The sequence below is a fragment of the Hemitrygon akajei genome, chromosome 12, assembly GCF_048418815.1.
Source record: "Hemitrygon akajei chromosome 12, sHemAka1.3, whole genome shotgun sequence".
In the NCBI taxonomy this organism is placed as follows: Eukaryota; Metazoa; Chordata; class Chondrichthyes; order Myliobatiformes; family Dasyatidae; genus Hemitrygon; species Hemitrygon akajei.
Genome location: NC_133135.1, coordinates 55,312,624 through 55,334,656, shown reverse-complemented (window position 1 = coordinate 55,334,656; position 22,033 = coordinate 55,312,624). Strand labels below are relative to the sequence as shown.

The following is a 22,033-nucleotide window of genomic DNA, read 5'->3' as shown; positions in this document are numbered from 1 at the left end:
ACCATCACAGCAAACTCATAACCAAAGTAGGTTACCCAGCAGCGATAATGCCAGAGTGTTAAACTCTTGAAAAGGAGGTCTGTTTTCAAATTTGGTCTCCACTGAGACAAATAGACAGACTTTCAACTGTTAGATTATCTATGCAAGAGGAAAATGGTTACAGGTCTTTCACAGCATTAGTCACACATGCCTTTTTGGCTCTCTAACAGTGTGTTGGAGTTGCCCACCAATTAGGTCATTTTCTTCTCCTTTCTGTGGAGAACTGCATGGATATAGTTGTCAGTCTGAGTACTGGAGAAACCAGTGTGTAATTAAGCATGGGGAGTCTAATAATTATGGTGTGATGTTGAATGTCTAAGTCATTACCTCAAGTTGATTTTAGTATACCTTTTTGAAAATACCTTGTTGAAAATAATTTATTTGAAGACATGAAAATCACCACCATTTTTTACAGTTGGAATACTCTATCTTGCATTTTTAAAACAATTGAAAAATACCTATATAATTTGCTATTTGGTTTGGAAGTATGTTTAACACAACAAGAACTACATAGGCAAACCAAAGAGAACCTTGTTTATTTGGCATTTTTGCACTCATAGCTTGTCGGAAATGATTTGCAAACCATCAGAGCTTTTAACTAGTAAAATCATAAAGGTAAACAATGAATTTTGTCTGCAGTGAACTGTGATCTATAAAATAATTGTTTTTTTATATATTTTTAGGTTGAAGAATTTGCCATTCAGTTTTACTAAACTTAAAGAACTGGCAGCATTGTGGCTATCTGATAACCAGGTAATGAAACATAAATATTGTCAAAGGAAAAAGATACCAAAAAGCTTCTAAGATAAATTATACATACTTCAGCATCTGACTGTAGAGGAAATCTTTTTAAAACCTTTTCTGCTTGCAGCAGGTGGAAAAGTAGGAAGAATTTTAGATTCCTCACTTTTCCTCAGATGCCCACATTCAGGTAGAATAGGCATCATTAATATCACCAAGTTGAAAAATTGTTGCATGGGGAAGAAGATCAAGATCTGAACTGTTACAAATTAGGCAGAAACTAAAGGGGAAATGAGGTGAGTGAGAAAAGGGAATGGAAAAAGTTTGCGGAAGGATTAGAAGACAAAGCTGGAAATGTTAAAGGGAAAGTAAGCAAAGGATAAGGAGAGTGGGAATGAAGGGAAGTAGGAGAGGAAGTGAGAAAACATACAGCAGAAGAGAACGTGAAGAAGATGCAATAAGGAAAGGGACGATTGACGGCATTGCAGGGACAGAATAAAAATGCGATAGGTGAATTTAACAAAGAAGGTAGAGTGAATGACAGCGAGGGGAAGTCTAAAAGATGAGAGCTAAGGAAAGGTGGAACTGAGAAATGAGAAGAAAACACGTTGGTAGCAGTTAGGGAGGATAAGAGTGGAGGAGGTGGCTAGTAAGTTTTAGTGCATGAAGGAAAGGCCACACCAGCAGTAATAGAGAAGGATTGGGGCCAGCGAATGCACGGCACAGAGTGCTTGGATTAACTCTGGGCACAAAGAGTAACAACTTCATCATGAGAAGCAGAAAAAGCATTTCAGCAGAAAAGTGGAGGGGACAGAAATCAAAAATTGAGCTGGTAAGAATGAACTAAAGTTGAAAGTAAAATATATTATCAGAATACATACATGTCACCACATTACAACCCTGAGATTCTTTTTCTGCAGGCATACTTAGCAAATCTACAGAGCAGCAATTGTAAACAGGATCTGTAAACAGTAAAGATCAGGAACTGTAAAAAAACGGTGCAAATGCAGATACAATAAATAGCAATAAATAATGAGCATGAGATAACAAGATAACAAAGTCCATAAATGAGTGTAGTTATCCCCTTTTGTGCAAGAGCCTGATGGTTGAGCGGTAGTAACTGTTCTTGAACCCGGTGGTCCGAGTCCTGAGGTACCCATACCTTCTACTTGATGGCAGCAGTGAGAAAAGAGCACGGCCTGGGTGGTGAGGATCTTTGATGATGGATGCTGCTTTTCTGCGGCAACGTTTCACATAGATATGCTCAGTGGTTGGGGGAGCTTTACCTGTGATGTACTGGGCTGAATCCAATACCTTTTGTAGGATTTTCTGCTCGAAAACATTGGTGTTCCAATACCAGGCCATAATGCAGCCAGTCGGCACACTTTCCACCACACATCTATAGAAGTTTGCCAGGTTTTTGATGACATGCTGAATCTCTGCAGACTCCTGAGGAAGTAGAGGCACTACATAGAAACATAAAAACAGCACAATACAGGCCGAACATATCCCTACCTTAGAAATTACTAGGGTTACCCATAGCCCTCTATTTTTTTTAAACTCCATGTAACTATTCAAAAGTCTCTTAAAAGACCCTGTCGTATCTGCCTCCACCACAGTTGCCAGCAGCCCATTCCACACACTCGCCACTCTCTGCATAAAAAAATTAACCCTGACATCTCCTCTGTACCTGCTCCCCAGCACCTTAAACCTGTCCACATGATCAATGTCTCTCATCATCTTATACACATCTGTCAGGTTACCTCTCATCCTCCTTCGCTCCAAGGAGAAAAGGCCAAGTTCACTCAACCTGTTTTCATAAGACATGCTCCCCAATCCAGACAACATCCTTGTAAATCTCCTCTGCACCCTTTCTATGGTTTCCACATCCTTCCTGTAGTGAGGCGACCAGAACTGAGCACAGTAATCCAAGTGGGGTCTGATATAGCTGCAACATTACCTCTCGATCCCTAAATTCAATTCCATGATTGATGAAGGCCAATAACCGCAGCTGCTTTGAGCGTCCTATGGACTCGGAACCCAAGATCCCTCTGAACCTCCACACTACCAAGAGTCTTACCATTAATACTATATTCTGCCATCATATTTGACCTACCAAAATGAACCACTTCACACTTATCTGGGTTGAACTCCATCTGCCACTTCTCAGCCCAGTTTTGCATCCTGTCAATGTCCCGTTGTAATCTCTGACAGCCCTCCACACTATCTACAACACCCCCAACCTTTGTGTCATCAACAAACTTACTAACCCATCCCTCCACTTCCTCATCAAGGTCATTTATAAAAGTCACAAGAAGTAAGTGTTCCAGATCAGATCCCTGAGGCACACCACTGGTCACCAACTTTAATGCAGTATATGACCCACCTGCAACCATTCTTTGCCTTCTGTGGGCAAGACAGTTCTGGATCCACAAAGCAATGTCCCCTTGGATCTCATGCCTCCTTACTTTCTCAATAAGCCTTGCATGTGGTACCTTATCAAATACCTTGCTGAAATCCATATACACTACATCTACTGCTCTTCCTTCATCAATGTGTTTAGTCACATCCTCAAAAAATTCAATCAGGCTCGTAAGGCATGACCTGCCCTTGATTAAACCATACTGACTATTCCTAATCATATTATACCTCTCCAAATGTTCATAAACCCTGCCTCTCAGGATCTTCTCCATCAACTTACCAACCACTGAGGTAAGACTCACAGGTGTATAATTTCCTGGGCTATCTCTACTCCCTTTCTTGAATAAGGGAACAACATCCACAACCCTCCAATCCTCCGGGACCTCTTCCGTCCCCATTGATGATGCAAAGATCATCGCCAGAGACTCAGTAATCTCTTCCCTCGCCTCTCACAGCAGCCCGGGGTACATCTCATCAGGTCCCGGCGACTTATCCAACTTGATGCTTTCCAAAAGCTCCAGCACATCCTCTTTCTTAATATCTACATGCTCAAGCTTTTCAGCCCTCTGCAAGTCATCACTACAATCACCAAGATCCTTTTCCATAGTGAATACTGAAATAAAGTATTCATTAAGTACCTCTGCTATTTCCTCTGGTTCCATACACACTTTCTCACTGTCAGACTTGTTGGGTGCTATTCTTTCATGTCTTATCCTCTTGCTCTTCACATACTTGTAGAATGCTCTGGGGTTTCCTTATTCTTGCCCGCCAAGGCCTTCTCATGGCTCCTTCTGGCTCTCCTAATTTCCTTCTTAAACTCCTTCCTGTTAGCCTTATAATCTTCTAGATCTCTAACATTAACTAGCTCTCCAAATGTTTTGTAAGCTTTTCTTTTCTCCTTGACTAGATTTATTACAGCCTTTGTACACCACGGTTCCTGTACCCTACCGTAACTTCCCTGTCTCATTGGAATGTACCTATGCAGAACTCCACACAAATATCCCCTGAACATTTGCCACATTTCTTCTGTACCTTTCTCTGAGAACATCTATTCCTAATTTAAGCTTCCAAGTTCCTACCTGATAGTCTCATAATTCCCCTTACTCCAATTAAACGCTTTTGTAACTTGTCTGTTCCTATCTCTCTCCAATGTTGTTGTAAAGGAGATAGGATTATGATCACTATCTCCAAAATGCTCTCCCACTGAGAGACCTGACACTTGACCAGGTTCATTTCCCAATACCAGATCAAGTACAGCCTCTCCTCTTGGAGGTTTATCTACATATTGTGTCAAGACACCTTCCTGAACACAGCTACAAACTCCACCACATCTAAACCCCTTCCTCTTGGGAGATGCCAATCAATATTTGGGAAATTAAAATCTCCCACCACGACAACACTTATTATTACACCTTTCCAGGATCTGTTTCCCTATCTGCTCCACAATATCCCTGTTACTGTTGTGCTTTCTTTGCAATTATATTTATATGATGGGGTCAGGACAGGTCCTCTGAGATAGTGACTCCCAGGAATTTAAAGTTACTGACCCTCTCTACCTCTGATCCTCTGATGATTACTGGCTCATGGACCTCTGGTTTCCCTCTCCTGAAGTCTCCTATCAATTGTATTTCTGTTGTAACTGTTGTATTTCTGAAAAGTCTTGAATTTAATGACCTGCCAAATCCCTTTTATTTTGGCCTATATAAGGTAGAACGTCTTTGTGAACTCAATAAACAGGGATTAGCATTGCAAGAATTTCTGGTATCATATAAAAAGATAAATGAACTAGGAGAATTCTAAAAAAAAATCCTTTTTTTTGCTGAAGGTTGTTCTTAATTTCCTGCAGCAGCAGTAAATGGGAAGTGGCAGATTATCCACCAATTATGTTTACACTTATTTCTGCTACTGCTAAGGGTTAAACTTAACTTCTTTAATGAAAAAGCTCAAAGGGAACAACCCTATCCACCTGCTTCATAACAAAATGGTTTGTTTTCAACACCTCATCATCAGTATCCTCTCACTAACCCCGGCCAGTTCTGTCTGAACTGCTTGTGAATTCAGCTTCTGAGGGGATACTTAAAATAGCTATTTTAAACAATCACTTACTTGAGCAAAGAACCTTTTGATCATGCAGGTAGCTAAATTGCTGGAAAAGTACATAGAGCACAGAATAGGCACTTCAGCCAACGATCTTGTGTGAAACTAATTAAGCTAATGATGCCTAATTACAGTAATCCCTTCTCCCTGCACCCTCTGCTTATTCTTGTACCTATCCAAGAGCCTATTAAATATCTCTACCTCCACCACCACTCCTGGCAGTGCATTCCAGGAACCCACCACTCTCTGTGTAAAAAAAAATCTTGCCCCACGTTTCCTTTGAATGTTCTTCCTCTGACCTTAAACACAGGGCGGCTGGTGCGAGACACTTTGACCCTGGCAACAAAACACCAGTTGTCTGCTCTTTCTTTGCCCCTTGTAGCTTCAACCTGATTTCTCATCAGCCTCCACCACTCCAAAGAAAACAACTCTAGTTTCTCCAACTTCTTGTGTCGCCTGCCTCTAATCCATGTAAATCTCCTCTGTGCTCTCCCTGAAGCTTCCATATGCTTCCTGTAATGGGGCAACCAGAAATGAATGCAAGTTTCCAGATATGGCCAAACAAAAAGTAGCAATGTAACTTCCTGACCTTGAACTGGGTACCTCAAATAATACAGGCAAGCATGCCATACTAGTTATTATCTTGACCAGTCCCATTCGGGGAGCATTGAACTTGGATCTCAAGATGCTTTGCACATCAGTGCTGTTGAGTAACCTAGTAAAATTAACAATGCATGAATTTCCTTTACATATTTTTTCTAGCTCACCAGATATTCACTCCTGATTTCTTTTGTTGGCTCTCATAAAACAAACCCAATGAAGCCTAAGTTCTACCACGTGATAGAACGTTATGTCTGAAGGGTAATTATCTTCGCAATGAACCTAACAGTTCGGGCACTTTTGCAGTAGCCTCTTTAAACTAGCCATAAGTCTTCAACAATTTGGATACTGAAATAACCACAGCCTTGTCCTATTCAGTCTTGAGCTTCCGGTGGCAAGGTTTTCGTAATTAAAGTAAAGTCATTATGCAGCAATTATTAACGTCAGCAGGGTATACGCCAATTTGCTGTGAGTATTGGATCTGCTGCAATTTATTCTTTAATTTAAAAAGCTTTAACATGTACCGTAGATTCCGGACTACAGAGCGCACCTGATTAAAAGCCGCTGGCTCTAATTTTAGAAATAAAATCAATTTTTTAATTGTAAAGGCCGCACCGGATTTTAGGCCGCAGGTGTCCCACGTTGTAATATGAGATATTTACACAGAAAGATATTACACGTGAGGATTTTTTTAACTTTTAATTAAATCCATATGGTAACAAAAACAAATACATATTGCAAATGCTTTTTTTCGAACCGTGCCCGTACGCGGCTACTTTTAAATATACGTTGCATATACTTCTTTACTGAACAACATTCCAATATCTCCTAACGACTGGTAAAAAATATATATATTGCAGCCTACCAGGAAAAGTTATTGATCACCTTTAACTTAAAAGCAGCGTTCGCTCAGATCCAAAGCCGCTCGCGTAATGCGCTCCCTCCCTCCATCCCGTTTCATCGCAAACCGGCATTTTCCCACAAGACACCGCGAAACCGGGTGTGACGTCATAGCATCCCGCGATGTAGTACAGAAAACAAATATAGTTAAAACTCTTCTAACTTTAACTAGAAAATGAATTACTAAGCGAAAATATTATAAACTAAGTAACTGCCATAAGGCAGCACAATGCTTCGAGTGTTTTCCATGTTGATGAGGGTGAGTACAAATGACTGATTTACAATAATTTAATTGTGAAAGTGCGCTTGATTTATCGTACAATTTCATTGGACCTCTGTGAACTACTCATCAATTTTATTGGTCTACTGTTATGAGGCAAAATGTTTACGAGGCGGCATGAAAAAAATCATGTATTAGCCGCTCTGGATTATAGGCCGCAAAGTTCAAAGCTGTTCAAAATGTGGGAAAAAAGTAGCGGCTTAAAATCCGGAATCTACGGTACATAGCTTTGCTTATGGAGACATCCCCTACATCAGATAATTGGTGAAGAAGCTCTCAAGAGGAGCAGTGCACAGAGTACGATGTCTCCCTGGTGTCCCGATCTGGAAATGGCAGGTGAAACTATGTGTGGTAGTGACAAGACTAGAAGAAGTTGTGGCTTTATTTAATTTTCTTCCATCCAAAGTGAATGGTAGATGCTTCCTCTTCCTTTCTAGTCTGCACATAAATCTATGCATTTCTTCAATAGATTGTTGCTAAAATGTACATATTTTGCACTATTGTTATAAGAACGTTCCTGAATATCTTGTGATGCTCTGCCACCATTTTCACAGGCAGAACAGAGTTATAAATTGTAAATCTGAAATCAGTACAGATTTATTAATGTAAGATAATGATTTTTTAATTAAAGGAGAATATATTATTAGATGTGAGTGATAGCTTTGTTTCATATTTTAATTTACAATCTTTTATCTTGAAATATAAGCAATGACAGACAGGAAATACAGGAAACTTAGTTAACTGTATTTCAACCAATGTTTATAAGGTTTACTGAATGACTGTACAATATTAATTCTGTGCTTTAAGAACAAGCCAAAATGATTTATAGCAAATTAATTGCTTTTGAAGTGCAGATAATATTGTTTTATTGGCAAATAGGTGCAGATTAAATACTGAATGACAGCAAGTGATTTCTCTCTTTCACTTCAATATGAAAGATAGTTTCCATACTTTGTATGACAAAGTATGGCCTCTGCTTAGTGTCAATTTACAACACCACAGAAAGGCACCGTGATAGTGTAGATTATGTGCTCAAGTGCTTGGTGTGAGAATTTTCTGGTTCAAAGATTGAGATTGCCACTACTAAATGAACGAGGTGATATTTGTTGCTGATGCCTGTTTTTCTTATTAAGGATAACAGCCTAAGTTTCAGTGATGGCTTAGCATTACTGACAACTTAATTAAAGAATGTTCTTATTTATTACTTTCACTTTTCAAAGTATATTTTGTTTTGTTGCTTATGAATAATTATTTTAAAAACTCTATCTGTTAATTTCTACTGATTATCTTTGTTTTTAAATTTTCTTTTTGATTAAGATTATTCCAAAATTTTACAATAAGATAAATAAACTTGAAAGTTATAAGCCTTTTATTCAAATGTGGTCCTGTGCAAATTACTATTTTTTTATTATGAACCGTGTCTTGAATATTTGGCTATACAGATGATCTACGCATTGCAAGGGGTTGTGTTCCTTGAAAAGTGTCTATATATTAATTTTCCATAGCACAAAATCCTACTTCCATTTGAATTCCATGTTATAAATGGAGACTCATTCCTATGGGATGTCCGTCTCTCAGCAGTGGCGATGAGCTGTTGTACTGCAGCTGTTGTTTCACAGTGGAGCGGTGGTCAGCATTTCAGAAATTTGCTATGAAAACTGGCAAAGCACTCTTGAGTGGCCAGCAGCTGTGTTTGGAGACATAAGCAAATGCAGATGCTTATCACCTTCTAACCTTCAGTTTGAGTGATGACATATACATTTAAAAGCATATCAAATATAGGTAAGATAGTTCAATAATAAAATTCGCAATAAATAACAGTGGTTGTTTTGGCTTGAACTTAAACTTGCTCACCCTGTTTCACGTATTTTTAGGTTAAATTATATACCAAACTCTTGAGGATAAAAAGCATCTGCTGTGCAGTGAAATGAACCTACTACACTAATAAAGAAAACACACAATCTCTGACTATGTTAAGAAGTGCAAGTTTTAAAATAAATTAACAGTAGACAAGTTTGTTGTTTCTTTCACATTTTATGGTTATTTATTTATTTTCCCCCCACATTAATTCTGTAAGGATAAACTTTCTCTCATATTGCAGTGATTTGGGGATTACGTAAGGGTAAATTTCCAGAAGTTAAGTGCCACAGCATGGGTGCTTGAGCTAATCAACAACAACTGCTTTGTCAGGTTTAATGAACATTCTGAGGAGGTAACTAACATGATAGGTGTTGGATTATTTATCAGTATTATTTTTATGGCTAGTTATTATTTTGAGCATTACCTTTATTTCAAGAATACTGGAATACAAAAGGCTAGAAATGATTTGATGGCTGATCAGAACTCTGCTTTGATGCCATCTAGAATAATTTTAAAACTTTTACCTCAAAACTGACTATATGAAGCAAATATTGACCTTGAAGGGTGAAGTTTAAATTCACTGGGAATAAGAGGTTTAAATAATGAGAATAAGCTGCTTAAAATTTTGGAAAAAGCTGATAAAGCTGAACTGTTTGAAAAGAATAAAAATCAGAAATTGTTTTCAATATCAGTGGCATACGCATTGAAATTTGATGTTTTGTGGCAGCAGTACATTGTAATACATAATAATAAAAACTGTAAAATACAATAAGAAGTGTGTGTGTGTGTGTGTGTGTGTGTGTGTGTATATATATATATATAAAATTAAATTACTGAGGTAATGTTCATAAGTTCAATGTCCATTCAGAAACCTGATGGTGGAGGGGAAGAAGCTGTTCCTGAAACATTGAGTGTGTGTCTTCAGGCTCCTGTAACAACTCCTTGATGGTAGCAATGATAAGAGGGTATATCCTGGGTGATGGAGGTCCCTAATGATGGATGCTGCATTTTGGAGGCATCGCCTTTTGAAGGTGCCCTCGATGCTGGGGAGGCTAGTGCCCATGAAGAAGCTAACTGAGTTTACGATTTTCTGCAGTTTTTTCCAATCTTGTGCAGTGGCCCTTCCACACCAGACAGTATGCGACCAGTTCTGCATGGTACATCTGTAAAAATCAGCAAGTAGCTTTGGTGATGTACCAATTCTCCTCAAACTCCTAATGATATACAGGTGCCTTCTTATTAATTGTATTAATATGTTGGGCCCAGGGTAGATCCTCAGAGAAATTAATACCCTGGAACATGGAGCTAGTTGCCCTTTCCTCAGCTGAACCCTCAATGAGGACTGTAGTGTGTGCCTTTGACTTACCCTTCCTGAAGTCCACACTCAATTCATTGATCTTAAGTTGGGTGCAAGGTTATTACTATAACACCACTCAACCAGCTGAAATAGCTCACTCCCGGGATTCTGTCATCAGTAGTTCTGTTGCCAGCAAATTTATAGATGGTGTTTGTACTGTGCCTAGCGACACAATCCTGGGTGAAGGGAGAGTGGAGCAGTGGGCGAAGCACACATCCTTGAGGTGCACCAGTGCTGATTGTCAGTGAGGAAGAGATACAGACTGTGGCACCCCATTGAGGAAGTCAAAGGTCCAGTTGCAGAGGAAGGTACAGAGGTCCAGGTTTTGGAGCTTGTTGATTAGAACTGAGAGTGCGATTGTGTTGAACGCTGAGTTGCAAGATGGAACAGATTTTTGAAAGTAGCTGATAATTGTACATCCCATTTTAGTTTGTATTTTATTGGCAGGAGTAGAAAATTATGCAGAGTATGGTGGATATTTGATGCCCCTCCTGAGTTGAATGCTTTCCTGTGGCTAAGTGTGATTTGTATGAAAAAAATACATCAGCAGTTACCCCTGCAAATAAAATGCCGCAAAGTAATTTCTGATTTCAAAAATATATACTACTTAATCCTTCTTTTACAGATGAATATTATTACAGACTTTGACTTAGTTTTAATATTTTTAATGTATTACCATTTGTTGAATGTCTTATGATGACAACAACAAGATAATATCATGATCATAAGACATTCTGCAAACGGTACTACGTGGAAAATGTTCAGCGTACAATGGATTTGAATAATGATGCTCATCCTTGGTGAAATCCTGTCACTAGATATTACCAAACTGATATATTGGTGTAGATCCTTATGAGTGCAACACTTCCGGGGAGCCAGTGGTGCACAGACTCCTCTATCTGATTAACAAACAAATGGAAAATAGATAGCACACACTAGGACTGTTCCAGTGCAGCATTCTGTGACTCCTACGAGGATATCGGATATGAGAACCATCCCTCATGTACCTTTCTTTATGGTACAGGTTATCCTTAATATAAGAAGCAAGTTTGCATCGGCACGCCCCTAATAATTACAAATTAATCTGATAGAGAGATGCTGCCCTCTGGCTGTGGTGACGGTCAATCATTGCTCACTAGACACTGATCAAACATTGATTCATTGTTGAACATTTGTGAGTATAGGCACTTCTATTAGGTGCAGCAAAGTCCAACTTTGGAAATCAACATCACACACAAAATTGCATTGGGTGTTTTGAGTGTCCTTGGATGTTATCATGAGCTATATGTGGAGCAGCTGGCAACCAACCCAGAACCTACATTCCTTTGGTGAAACTCTAAACCTGATTTTCATATTGGTGGCCTTGCTAGTTATATCACCACAACAGTGAATTGATGGATTTCAGCCCAAGCATTGCAATTCAGGAGTCTTAATAATTGAAATAGAAAGAAGTTAAAATAGAAGAGTCACAGAGCAGATTGAACAATGTCCTATATGTTGCAATAGTAACAAACAAAATTATCAACATTAACGTGATTCAGCCAACAACGAACAGCTTAACATGAAAATCCTCACGTTCCTAATTGTGATATATTGTGCCCTTGCAGGCTACACTATTCACCACTTCCTCTATTGTAACGGAGATAAATTCACTAGAAATTATATGAATTTAAGTTGCTTCCAAACAGCTACCATTGTAAAACATATTGAAAATCTTGCACATAGTTACATTGATTTGAATAGTGTGCTAAGCTATTATTAGTGCTTATCAAATTATTTGGTCCTGAAAATCTAATTTTGTATACTTTAATTTCCTTGCATGAATATGGAAAAATAGGGGAAATTTTAATTTTTTGCAGTTTAATTGTGACATTTCAGCTTTTAATTTAATTACACATATCCTCAAATTTACTTAGCCTTCTGTGTAATGTTTTAATTTGATTAAAATTGCCTTTAATATGCTGTTTGCCTGATTGCTCAGTCTGTTTGATGAGCTGAGCTCTCTTTGACCTCTTGCCTGTTTGCAGCAATTGCCAAAAATGCCTGGTTCCCTCTGCAGAGATTATATTTCAGGGGAGCTTTTTGATTACCATGAGAAACACTGTTGTTTTACGAGTGACTGCAAATTCTGACTGATAAGGTAACTCCTTACCAGCTAAATCCTTCAAAACAGTCTTTTTGATCCATAACTAAACATGATTTAACTGACCATTATTTTAACACGGAGATTCTGGAATAATTCATACAAGATTTATTTCTCCTTCTGTTAATTACCAAAAATAAAAGGTACTGATTTTCCAGAGAAAAATTATATAAATTGCCTTTGTTTTTGTCCTGTGATGCAGTAATTGTTAAAATAATTCATTCTTATCCTTTTGTTTTAGTCCAAGGCTCTAATCCCTCTGCAAACAGAGTCCAATCCAGAAACAAAACAGAGAGTGCTGACAAACTACATGTTTCCTCAGCAGCCACGTAACGATGAAGGTGAGACTTTTCCACACAGACCAGTGAATACGTTCAGGTGATACCTCTTTACATGATGATATTTCTTGCATTTGTAAGCTGGATAATGAGCAAGTAATACCTGTTTATTTGTTCTATTGTGGTATAAAAATATTCCATTTTAACTGGGCTACTCTTCCAAGCTTCACATTTTTGTTGTTTCTGTCTCTGTAGAAAAATCGTATATGTAGATTTTAATTTCTATTATACAACAATGCATTACTATGCAGCTCTGTTGAGGTATGTGCTGTGTGCAACAAATACTGTGGATCAATTTAAAAAGTACAGTATATGCTAAATTAAATTATATCAGCAAAAATGCCAATATTGTCATTGGCCAAAGGACCCAATATCTGAAAATGATTAAAAAAAAGATCTTCCTAATATTAATTAGCCATTACAATTGACTAATTAGAACAGAGTTAAGCTGCAGTCTAACCCCCTGCAAGAGAATAGTTGGTGAACACTCATCTTCAAGGCTGGTACATGGAGGTTCAAAGTCTACACATGCATTTATCAGTGAAGATTCATTCCTTTGTTCTCTGATTTATTTGAGCATATGCAAGGAAGCTCTGAAATAACTTAGAAATTTCAATTCATGTGATATCACCAATCTTGCTAATTAAAGAGTCGGCAATATTGAAAACAACGAGGACTAGAGCAGAGGGCAAGTGGGTATTCAGTGCCATCTGCCCCGTTTGACTGGTCTCCCCCTCCCCCTTGCTCGCTGATGTCGGAGAAAAGAGCTTGCATTTGACCGGGTCTCCCTCTCCCTCTTGCGTGATGGTGCAAGAGTGTTGGGTTTTGGGCAAGGTTTAATTGACATGGTTTGTGGTTGGACTCTGCAGTTCATGTTATATGTGCTTCTGGCTCCTGGTTACTCCTTTTTTATTGCTATTTTGTGCAATTTTGATCAGAATGGACTGGCTCTGCGGCCTACAGTCAATGAATGACACAGTGCTAAACTGAACTAAACTAAGCATTCCTAGGCTGTTTCAATGACTGTGTGGTTTTGGATGTTTTATATTCTGTGTGTTTTTCACTTGTTTTTTTGCTGTTTGTGCTATTTGTTCTTTTGTACATTGGGTGTTTAATGTTTTCTTTGATAGTGTTTCTTTGTTTCATGGCTGCCTGTGGGAAGTAGAATCCCAGGGTTGTATACTGCAAACATACTTTGAATCATTGATTATTGTGCCTTAAGCCTATCTATACATGATCTATATCATCCAATTTTAGCCATTTTAAAATAAGTATGTGCATATATGATAGTTTTCTTAAACCATGTACAGTTATTATTACTTGGTGACTAACATAAGATGTGCATCCCCTGCAACTGATCAGTATTAAGTCACAACAATCACTTTGTTCGATCAGTCAACGTTACATCCTTTCCAGCATCACTTGTACTCAGCAGACTTTTTACTAACAGATGCATTCCTCTGCTGATCATTTGTGTTCAACTTAACATTCTCCTTGAGGTAAATTTCTCAAGGAGGAATTGCCTTTTATATTTTGAACATCTTGTACCTATTCTGTAGGCTGCTCATATAGAGAGAGATCATTTAACTGTTCTCTATATCCACACCTGTTTTGCCATGGTCATTACTTCAAAGACAGCCACAATCCTATTGCAATTTCAATCAGTCAGATTATCACTGACATAAAACTTGAAATATTGCTATAATTTGAAAATGGTGCACTTCAAAGCCATAAAAATCTATAAATTACAAAATAAATAGTGGAAAACGAAAGTTCATTGGTTCATGCACCAATCTTAAATCTGATGGTGGAGAGAAAGAAGCTCTTCCTAAATCATCGAGTGAGGGTTTTCAGACTCCTGTGACTCCTCGCTGATGATGAGAAGATGGCATGCACTGGATGTTAAGGGTCCCCCATGCTGGATGCTGATTCTTGAGACATTGTCTCTTAAAGCTGCCCATGATGGATTGCTGTGGTTGTGATGGAGCTGGCTGAATCTACAACCCCCTGCATCCTCGTGATCCTGTGCATTGAGAGGTTCCATACCAGTCTGTCACGCAACCAGTCGGAATCCTCTTCACCGCACAGCTGTAAAAAATTGTTAGAGTGCAGAATCAAGATTGATTACTGAGCTGCGATCTACAGAGAACCCTTGTATATGCGCATATTCAGAATCCGAGCAGAAATCAGCTGTGAATCTTAAACCAATGGTCCCCAATTTACCTACCTCCACTATACCACAATAGCTTCCAATTATAAAAACCTGAAATAACAGCTTGGAAAACATGACTGTGTTTCATATCTTAAGAGCTGCCTCTCAGTAACAGGTGGCATTGGTGGTGGAATTAGTCACTGAATCCAGTACTATCATCTTGTTGACTTGTTTACAGAGGAACTAAATTCAAATAGTAATGTCATGCGGTTTGCTGATTAACATCGATGTCCCCTTGTAATTTTAGTAATTTGCTAAAAGCTTAATACAATCTAGGTAAGAAACAATGCTAAAAAGAGAAAAATATAATATTTGTGGAAAATCTTTGTTCCATTACTTTTGATGGGTAACAGCAGAAAACGGAGGGTTTTTTCAAATCCGTTCAAGATTTCAACTACTATGGATAATTTCTTATCTATTCAATTTTCTGAGGTAGTTAAAAGTCAAGCACGCAATATTCTTACATGGTTAAGTCAAACACAAAATCTTTCTAGCTCTTAATCTAACTTCTCCAATATTAGATTATCTTAATTCTCAGCTACAGTATTTATTACCTATGACAAATTGGACATGGTGGCAATGCAAAACAGATGGTTTCACATTGGTTGCCTATTATACACCACATTACTTTGTCTGTTTCATTAACTTCAATGTCTGAAACAGTCTGACAAAGTGACTGCACATGATGTGTTCAGGTCCAATTTCAAACCTACAGCTTCTGTGAGAAGGCTCCTTTAGTTCTCCACATAATGTCTCGTTCAATTGCATTCTTACCGTCCAAATCTTGAACTTAATGATGACAAAGTAACAGCATTCAAAGAAAGCTGGCCACACAAACTTAGTAACTTGATGACATCTTCTTTTACTCTGTAGGTAACCATCAGGCAAATTTTAAAAAGAATCTCTGACACCCGGCAGCCTTGATGTTGATAAACCAGCTGGGTAACCAATATTATTAGATAATTTTCACAAACAGAAAACCAGGAAAGAAAAGTTACAGATTGAAGCTATTTTGAAAATCTATTTTATAAAATGAGAAATGAACATTGGAGTATACATATGACTTTGGTAGAAGCTGAAATGAATAAACTTTTAAAGTATACTTAACATTTTGATCATTTTTATCTGGAATTACAATCAGCAAATTTGTGTCCAAAGTCTGGAAACAGTAATTACAGTTTAATATGTAATTAGAAATTCAGTTGCCCTCCAACAAGTGTAATTTTTGGGGTTATTTTGTCATTGTCTAGTTCAGACCTGAAGTTCTCATTGAACCAATGTAATTTGATTGAGGTGGAGACGCTGAAAATTATGCAGCCTGTGAAGGAAGACAAAATCATGTAACTTGGAATCTCTACATCAAACGACACCCACAAAAATCCTGAAATTGCTGTCATTTTCACAATGTGATTTTCTGAACCTCACAACTACAATAATCCAGTCAAACTTCTAGTAGCATTTATATCTTGAGGGTTTAGCTCTTCGAGGTTTCAGAGAAGAGAGGTGTCAGTCAGTGAAAGCAAAGAAAAGGAAAGCTCTCGGTTAAGTTTTTTTTTCCCTTCCCTTCTTTATATCTGCTCAGCTCGGACAGTAGAGATGCCAGGCAGGACACTGGAATGCTCTTCTTTCGAGATGTGGGCAGGCAGGGAAACCTCCAGTGTCCCTGATGACTACAACTGCAAGAAGAGCATCCAGTTGCAGTTTCTAACAATCCACATTGAGGATTTGGAGCTGGAACTGGATGAACTCTGGATCATTCGAGAGACTGAAGGGGTGATAGATAGGATGTATAGAGAGGTAGTTACACCTAAGGTGCAGGGCACAGGAAACTGGATGACAGTCAGGAAGGGGAAAGGGGTTAAGGAGCAGTGCAGAGTACTCCTGTAGCCAACCCCTTAACAACAGGTATATCACTTTGGATATTCTTGGAGGGGTTGACTTAACAGAGCAGAGTCACAATGGTTGAGTCTCTAGCACTGCCTCTGGCTCTATGACACAGAAGGGAAGGGGAGGAAAAGGCACACTGTGTGATAGGGGATTTGTTAGTTAGAGGAACGGACAGGAAGTTCTGAGGGCGAGAATGAGATTCCTGGATGGTATATTGCCTCCCAGGTGCCAGGGTCCAGGACATCTTGGATCGAGTCCTCCGCATTCTCAAGTGGGAGGGTGAACAATCAGAGGGAGTGGTCCATGGGTAGGACGAGTGACAAGGTTCAGCATAGGCAGTTAGGTGCTAAGTTAAAGGCAGGACCTCCAGGGTTGTGTTATCAGGATTGCTCCCCATGGCGCGTGCTAGTGAGGCCAAAACCAGGAAGATTATACAATTTAATATGTGGCTAAGGAGTTGGTGTAAGAGGGGGGGCATAAGATTTTGTGATTGTTGGAAGGTGGAACCTGTACAGAACTGGAGAGGGACTAATATTCTAGCAGGAAGCTTTATTAATTCTGCATGGTTCGGTTTAAACTAGAGTTGCAAGGAGGTGGGAACCTGAGTGCCAGAACCACATTGGAGAGGCAGATAAAGTTAAGAATCAAAAGCATGGTGTGACGAGTATCATTACCTACGTGTATTTCAATGCAAGAAGTATTGTGGGAATGGTGGATGATAGTGCTGAAGATGAGGTACCTGTTTTACAAACAGAGGCAATGTGTAGTGAGGAGAGGCTGTTGCTAGGGCAGTATTACAGTCAGCAGGATTTGTTGCACTTTAAAAGGTGGGATAATTGAAAAGAGCGAACGCAGGACTGAAGGTGTTATATTTGAATGCATGCAGTATACAGAATAAGGTAGATGAACTTGTTGCACAGTTGCAGATTGGCATATATGGTGTACTATGCATTACTGAGTCATGGCTGAAAGAATAGTACAACTGGGAGCTTAATGTTCAATGATACACATTGTATTGAAATGACAGGCAAGAAGGCAGAGGGGTGGCTTTGCTCTGTTGGTAAAAAAGGAAATTAAATAATTAGTAAGAGGTGACATAAGGTTGGTGGATATTGAATCATTATGAATAGAGCTAAGGAACTGCAAGGATAAAAAGACCCTAATGGAAGTTGCATACAGATCCCCAAACAGTAGTAAGGATGTGGTCTACAAACGACAATGGGAGATAGAAAATGCATGCCAACAGGGCAATGTTACAATAGACATGGGGATTTCAATATGCAGGTAGACTGAGAAAATCAGGTTGGTGCTGAATTTCAAGAGGGAGAGTTTCTAGAATGCCTGTAAGATGGCTTTTTAGAGCAGCTCGTGGTTGAGCCCACTAGGGGATCAGCAATTCTGGACTGGGTGTTGTGTAATGAACCAGAATTGATTAGAGAGCTTAAGGTAAAAGAACCCTTAGGAGAGTTGACTATAGTACAGTCAAGTTCACCCTGAAATTTGACAAGGAGAAACTAAAGTCAGATGTATCAGTATTACAGTGGAGTAAAGGGAATTAGAGAGCCATGAGAGAGGAGTTGGCCAAAATTGATTGGAAAAGAACACTAGCAGGGATGATGGCAGAGCAGCAATAGCAGAACTTTCTGGAAGCAATTTGGAAGGTACAGGATATATACATCCCAAAGAGGAAGAGTATTCTAAAGGAAAGATGACACAACCATGGCTAACAAGAGAAGTCAAAGCCAACATAAAAGCCAAAGAGAGGACATATAATAGAGCAAAAATTAGTGGGAAGCTTTTGAAAACCAACAGAAGGCAATTTAAAAGGTAATTAAGAAGGTAAAGATGGAAAGCAAAAGTAAGTTAGCCGATAGTATCAAAGAAGATACCAAAAGTTCCTTCAGATACATCAGAAGTAAAAGTGAGGTGAGAGTGGAAATCAAACCACCGGAAGATGATGTTGGAGAGGTAGTAATGGGAGCCAAGGAAATGGCAAGCAAACTATTTTGCATCAGTCTTCACTGTGGAAGACATTAGCAGTATGGTGGAAGTCCCAAGTGTTATTGGTAATGAAGTGTGTGAAGTTACCATAACTAGAGAGTAGGTTCTAGGGGAAACTGAAAGGTCTGAAAGTAGATAAGTCACCTGGACCAGATGGTGTACACCCCTAGGTTCTGAAAGAGGTGACTGAAGAGATTGTGGAGGCATTACTAATGATCTTTCAAGAATCACTAGGGTACCTGGAGGCACATGATAAAGTAGGCCATAATGAACATGGTTTCCTCGAGGGAAAATCTTGCCTGACAGGTCTGCTGGAATACTTTGAAGAAATAACAAGCAGGATAGACAAAGGAGATTCAATTGATGTTGTGTACTTGGATTTTCAGAAGGTCTTTGACAAGGTGCCACACATGAGGCTGCTTAACAAACTACGAACCCATGGTATTACAGGAAAGATTCTAGCATAGATAAATCTGTGGCTGATTAGCAGGAGGCAAAGAATGGAAATAAAGAGAGCCTTTTCTGGTTGGCTACCAGTGACTAGTGGTGTTCCACAGGGGTCTGTGTTGGGACCAGTTCTTTTTACATTATATGTCAATGATTTGGATGATGAAATTGATGGCTTTGTTGCAAAGTTTGTAGATGATATGAACATAGGTGGAGGGCAGGTAGTTTTGAGGAAGTAGAGAGGCCACAGAAGGACTTGGACAGATTAGGAGAATGGGCAAAAAAGTGGCAAATGGAATACAGTGTTGGGAAACTGATGATTATGCACTTTGGTAGAAGAAATGAGAGGGATGGAGAGAAAATACTGAAAAAAATGAGGCACGATGGGATTTGGGAGTCCTTTTGTAGGATTCCCTAAAGGTTAATTTACAGGTTGAGTTTGTGGTAAGGAAGACAAATGCAATGTTAGCATTCATTTCTAGAGAGCTAGAATATAAAAACAAGGATGTAATGTTGACATTTTATAATGTACTAGTGAGGCAATTTTAGGCCCTTATCTTTAGAAAGGATGTGCTGAAACTGGAGAGGGTTCAAAGGAAGTTCACCAGAATGATTCCAAGATTGAATGGTTTGTCATATGAAGAGTGTTTGATGGCTCTGGGCCTGTTTTCACCAGAATTCAGAAGAATGAGGGGTGACCTAATTGAAACCTACCAAATGGTGAAAGGCCTTGATAGAGTGGATGTGGAGAGGATACTTCCTCTGTTGGAAGAGTCTACGATCAGAGGACACAGCCTCAGAATAGAGGGGCGTTCTTTTAGAATGGAGATGAGGTGGAATTCCTTTGTCCAAAGAGATGTGAGTCTGTGGAATTCTTTGCCACAGTCAGCTATGGAGGCCAAGTATATGTATATTTCAGGCAGAGGCTGATAAATTCTTGATGGGTGAGGGCATGAAGGGATATGAGGAGATGGCGATAGATTGGGACTGTGAGGATAATTGGATCTGTCATGATGAAATGGCAGAGTAGATTTGATGGGCCAAATGGCCTAATTCTGCTCCTATTATGGTACTATGGTCTTGTATGTAGTTATTCATTCAGCCTGCCACTACTCCATAATTCATTTCCTAACATCTTCTAACGACATTAACGTGCCACAGTATATTCCTATCTGTTGCAGTAAACTGGGAATATCTTACAGGCATGATTCTTCTATATTAGCTGTGACTGTTAGTTTGGACAAGCTGTTACAAGAGAGCGTCAATAATAGGCTTATTATTGCACTAACTCTACTTGAAAGAAGTATGAATCCAACATGATTTATTTTCTGTTAATACCAAAGGATGGGAACATTCTCTGGTCAAGGTCAATTAGCTTAGCAACTTATGGAGAATCAAACGTAAAATACTCTTGGTAAGAATGTTGCACGTTCTCAATAGAGACCGCACTTACCAACTGAGATATCAAGGCAGAAAAAAATTGCCTTAATTGCATATTCTGAAGTTGTTGATTTTATTTGTTCATAGAGTTATAGTAATACATAGAGTCAATGAAGATTCACAGTGTTTCACGTATTTCAGTTAGTATGGAAAAATGATGCATCTTTTCTCTGACATCATTGACACATTTAAAGATCCCAGTGCATTCTCTTCTTAAATGGTCTTCGCTTTACCAGTTCGGGCTTTAATAGTAGGAATGATTCTTCATGTTCATCTTACAACTCCAGTCCCACTCACCTCCCCTACTGCCTGTCAGCTTATGTGTCTCCTCAGTCTGCCAGTCACCTCAGATTCCTTCCCTTCTCTGTGCTGGCCATCTTCCTTCTCCACTCTCAGTCCCAATGTAGAGTTTCAACCCAAAACATCAGCAATTGCTTTCCTCCAGCTGATGCTGCTCAACCCGTTGTGTTCTATTAGTTGTTCCATCTTCAAACACTGGTTCCTGGAACACATCGTGTTATGTCACTTATGGACCCTTTCTGTTGTACTAATGAAAGTAAGTTGTTAAAATACCTCATCTGGTAGAACCCTGAAGAGTTGAATTTAAAATTTGAAATAATTACCGTCCCATAATAGCTTGTTGCATTCGTCCTCTTATAAAAAGAATTCTGTCCCTTTTTATGCCATGTGAGTGTTTGTTCTTAGACGGTAAATGTAGAAAAATAGAGCAGAGTATTGGAGTAAAGATTGTCTATTCAGAGGAAAAGGAATTTCTTCACTTGGAGGATTTTACCTCTTTAGAATTCTCCAGAGGACTGTTAATGCTGAGTCATTAAATATGTATTCCATCCGTGATTCCCTTGTTTACTAGTCCCTCCCCACTAATCTCACTCCCGGCACTTCAGCCTGAGGTCTACTCCTGTCCATACATCTCCTCCCTCACCTCCATTCAGGGCCCCAAATAGTCCTTCTGGGTGAGGCAACATTTTGCCTGTGAATCCGCTAGGTTGTCTATTGTCAATTGTGCTCCTAATGCATTGGTGAGACCTGTCAAACACTGGGGGTCTGCTTCATCGAGCACCTCCCGTCTATCCGCCAAAAGTGGAACTTACCAGTGGCCAAACATTTTCATTCCGATTTCCATTCCTGTTCCGACATATTGGTTCATGGCCTTCTCTCATGCCAAGATGAGGCCTCCCTCAAGCTGGAGGAGCAACACCTTGTATTCTGTCTGGGTACCCTCCAATCTGAAGGCATGAATATTGATTTC

The 22,033-nt window shown here is 39.1% G+C and overlaps 1 protein-coding gene across 18 annotated transcripts in view; it reads left to right on the top strand.

The window, feature by feature from the left end:
* Positions 1 to 22,033, top strand: part of lrrc7 (leucine rich repeat containing 7) — a 584,278-nt gene that overhangs the window by 464,978 nt on the left and 97,267 nt on the right. For all 18 annotated transcript variants that reach the window (XM_073063123.1, XM_073063125.1, XM_073063124.1 and 15 more), the window contains 2 exons: positions 723 to 792; positions 12,680 to 12,779. In XM_073063123.1, coding sequence (XP_072919224.1) covers positions 723 to 792; positions 12,680 to 12,779 — 170 coding nt within the window. The remainder of the gene's footprint in view (positions 1 to 722; positions 793 to 12,679; positions 12,780 to 22,033) is intronic.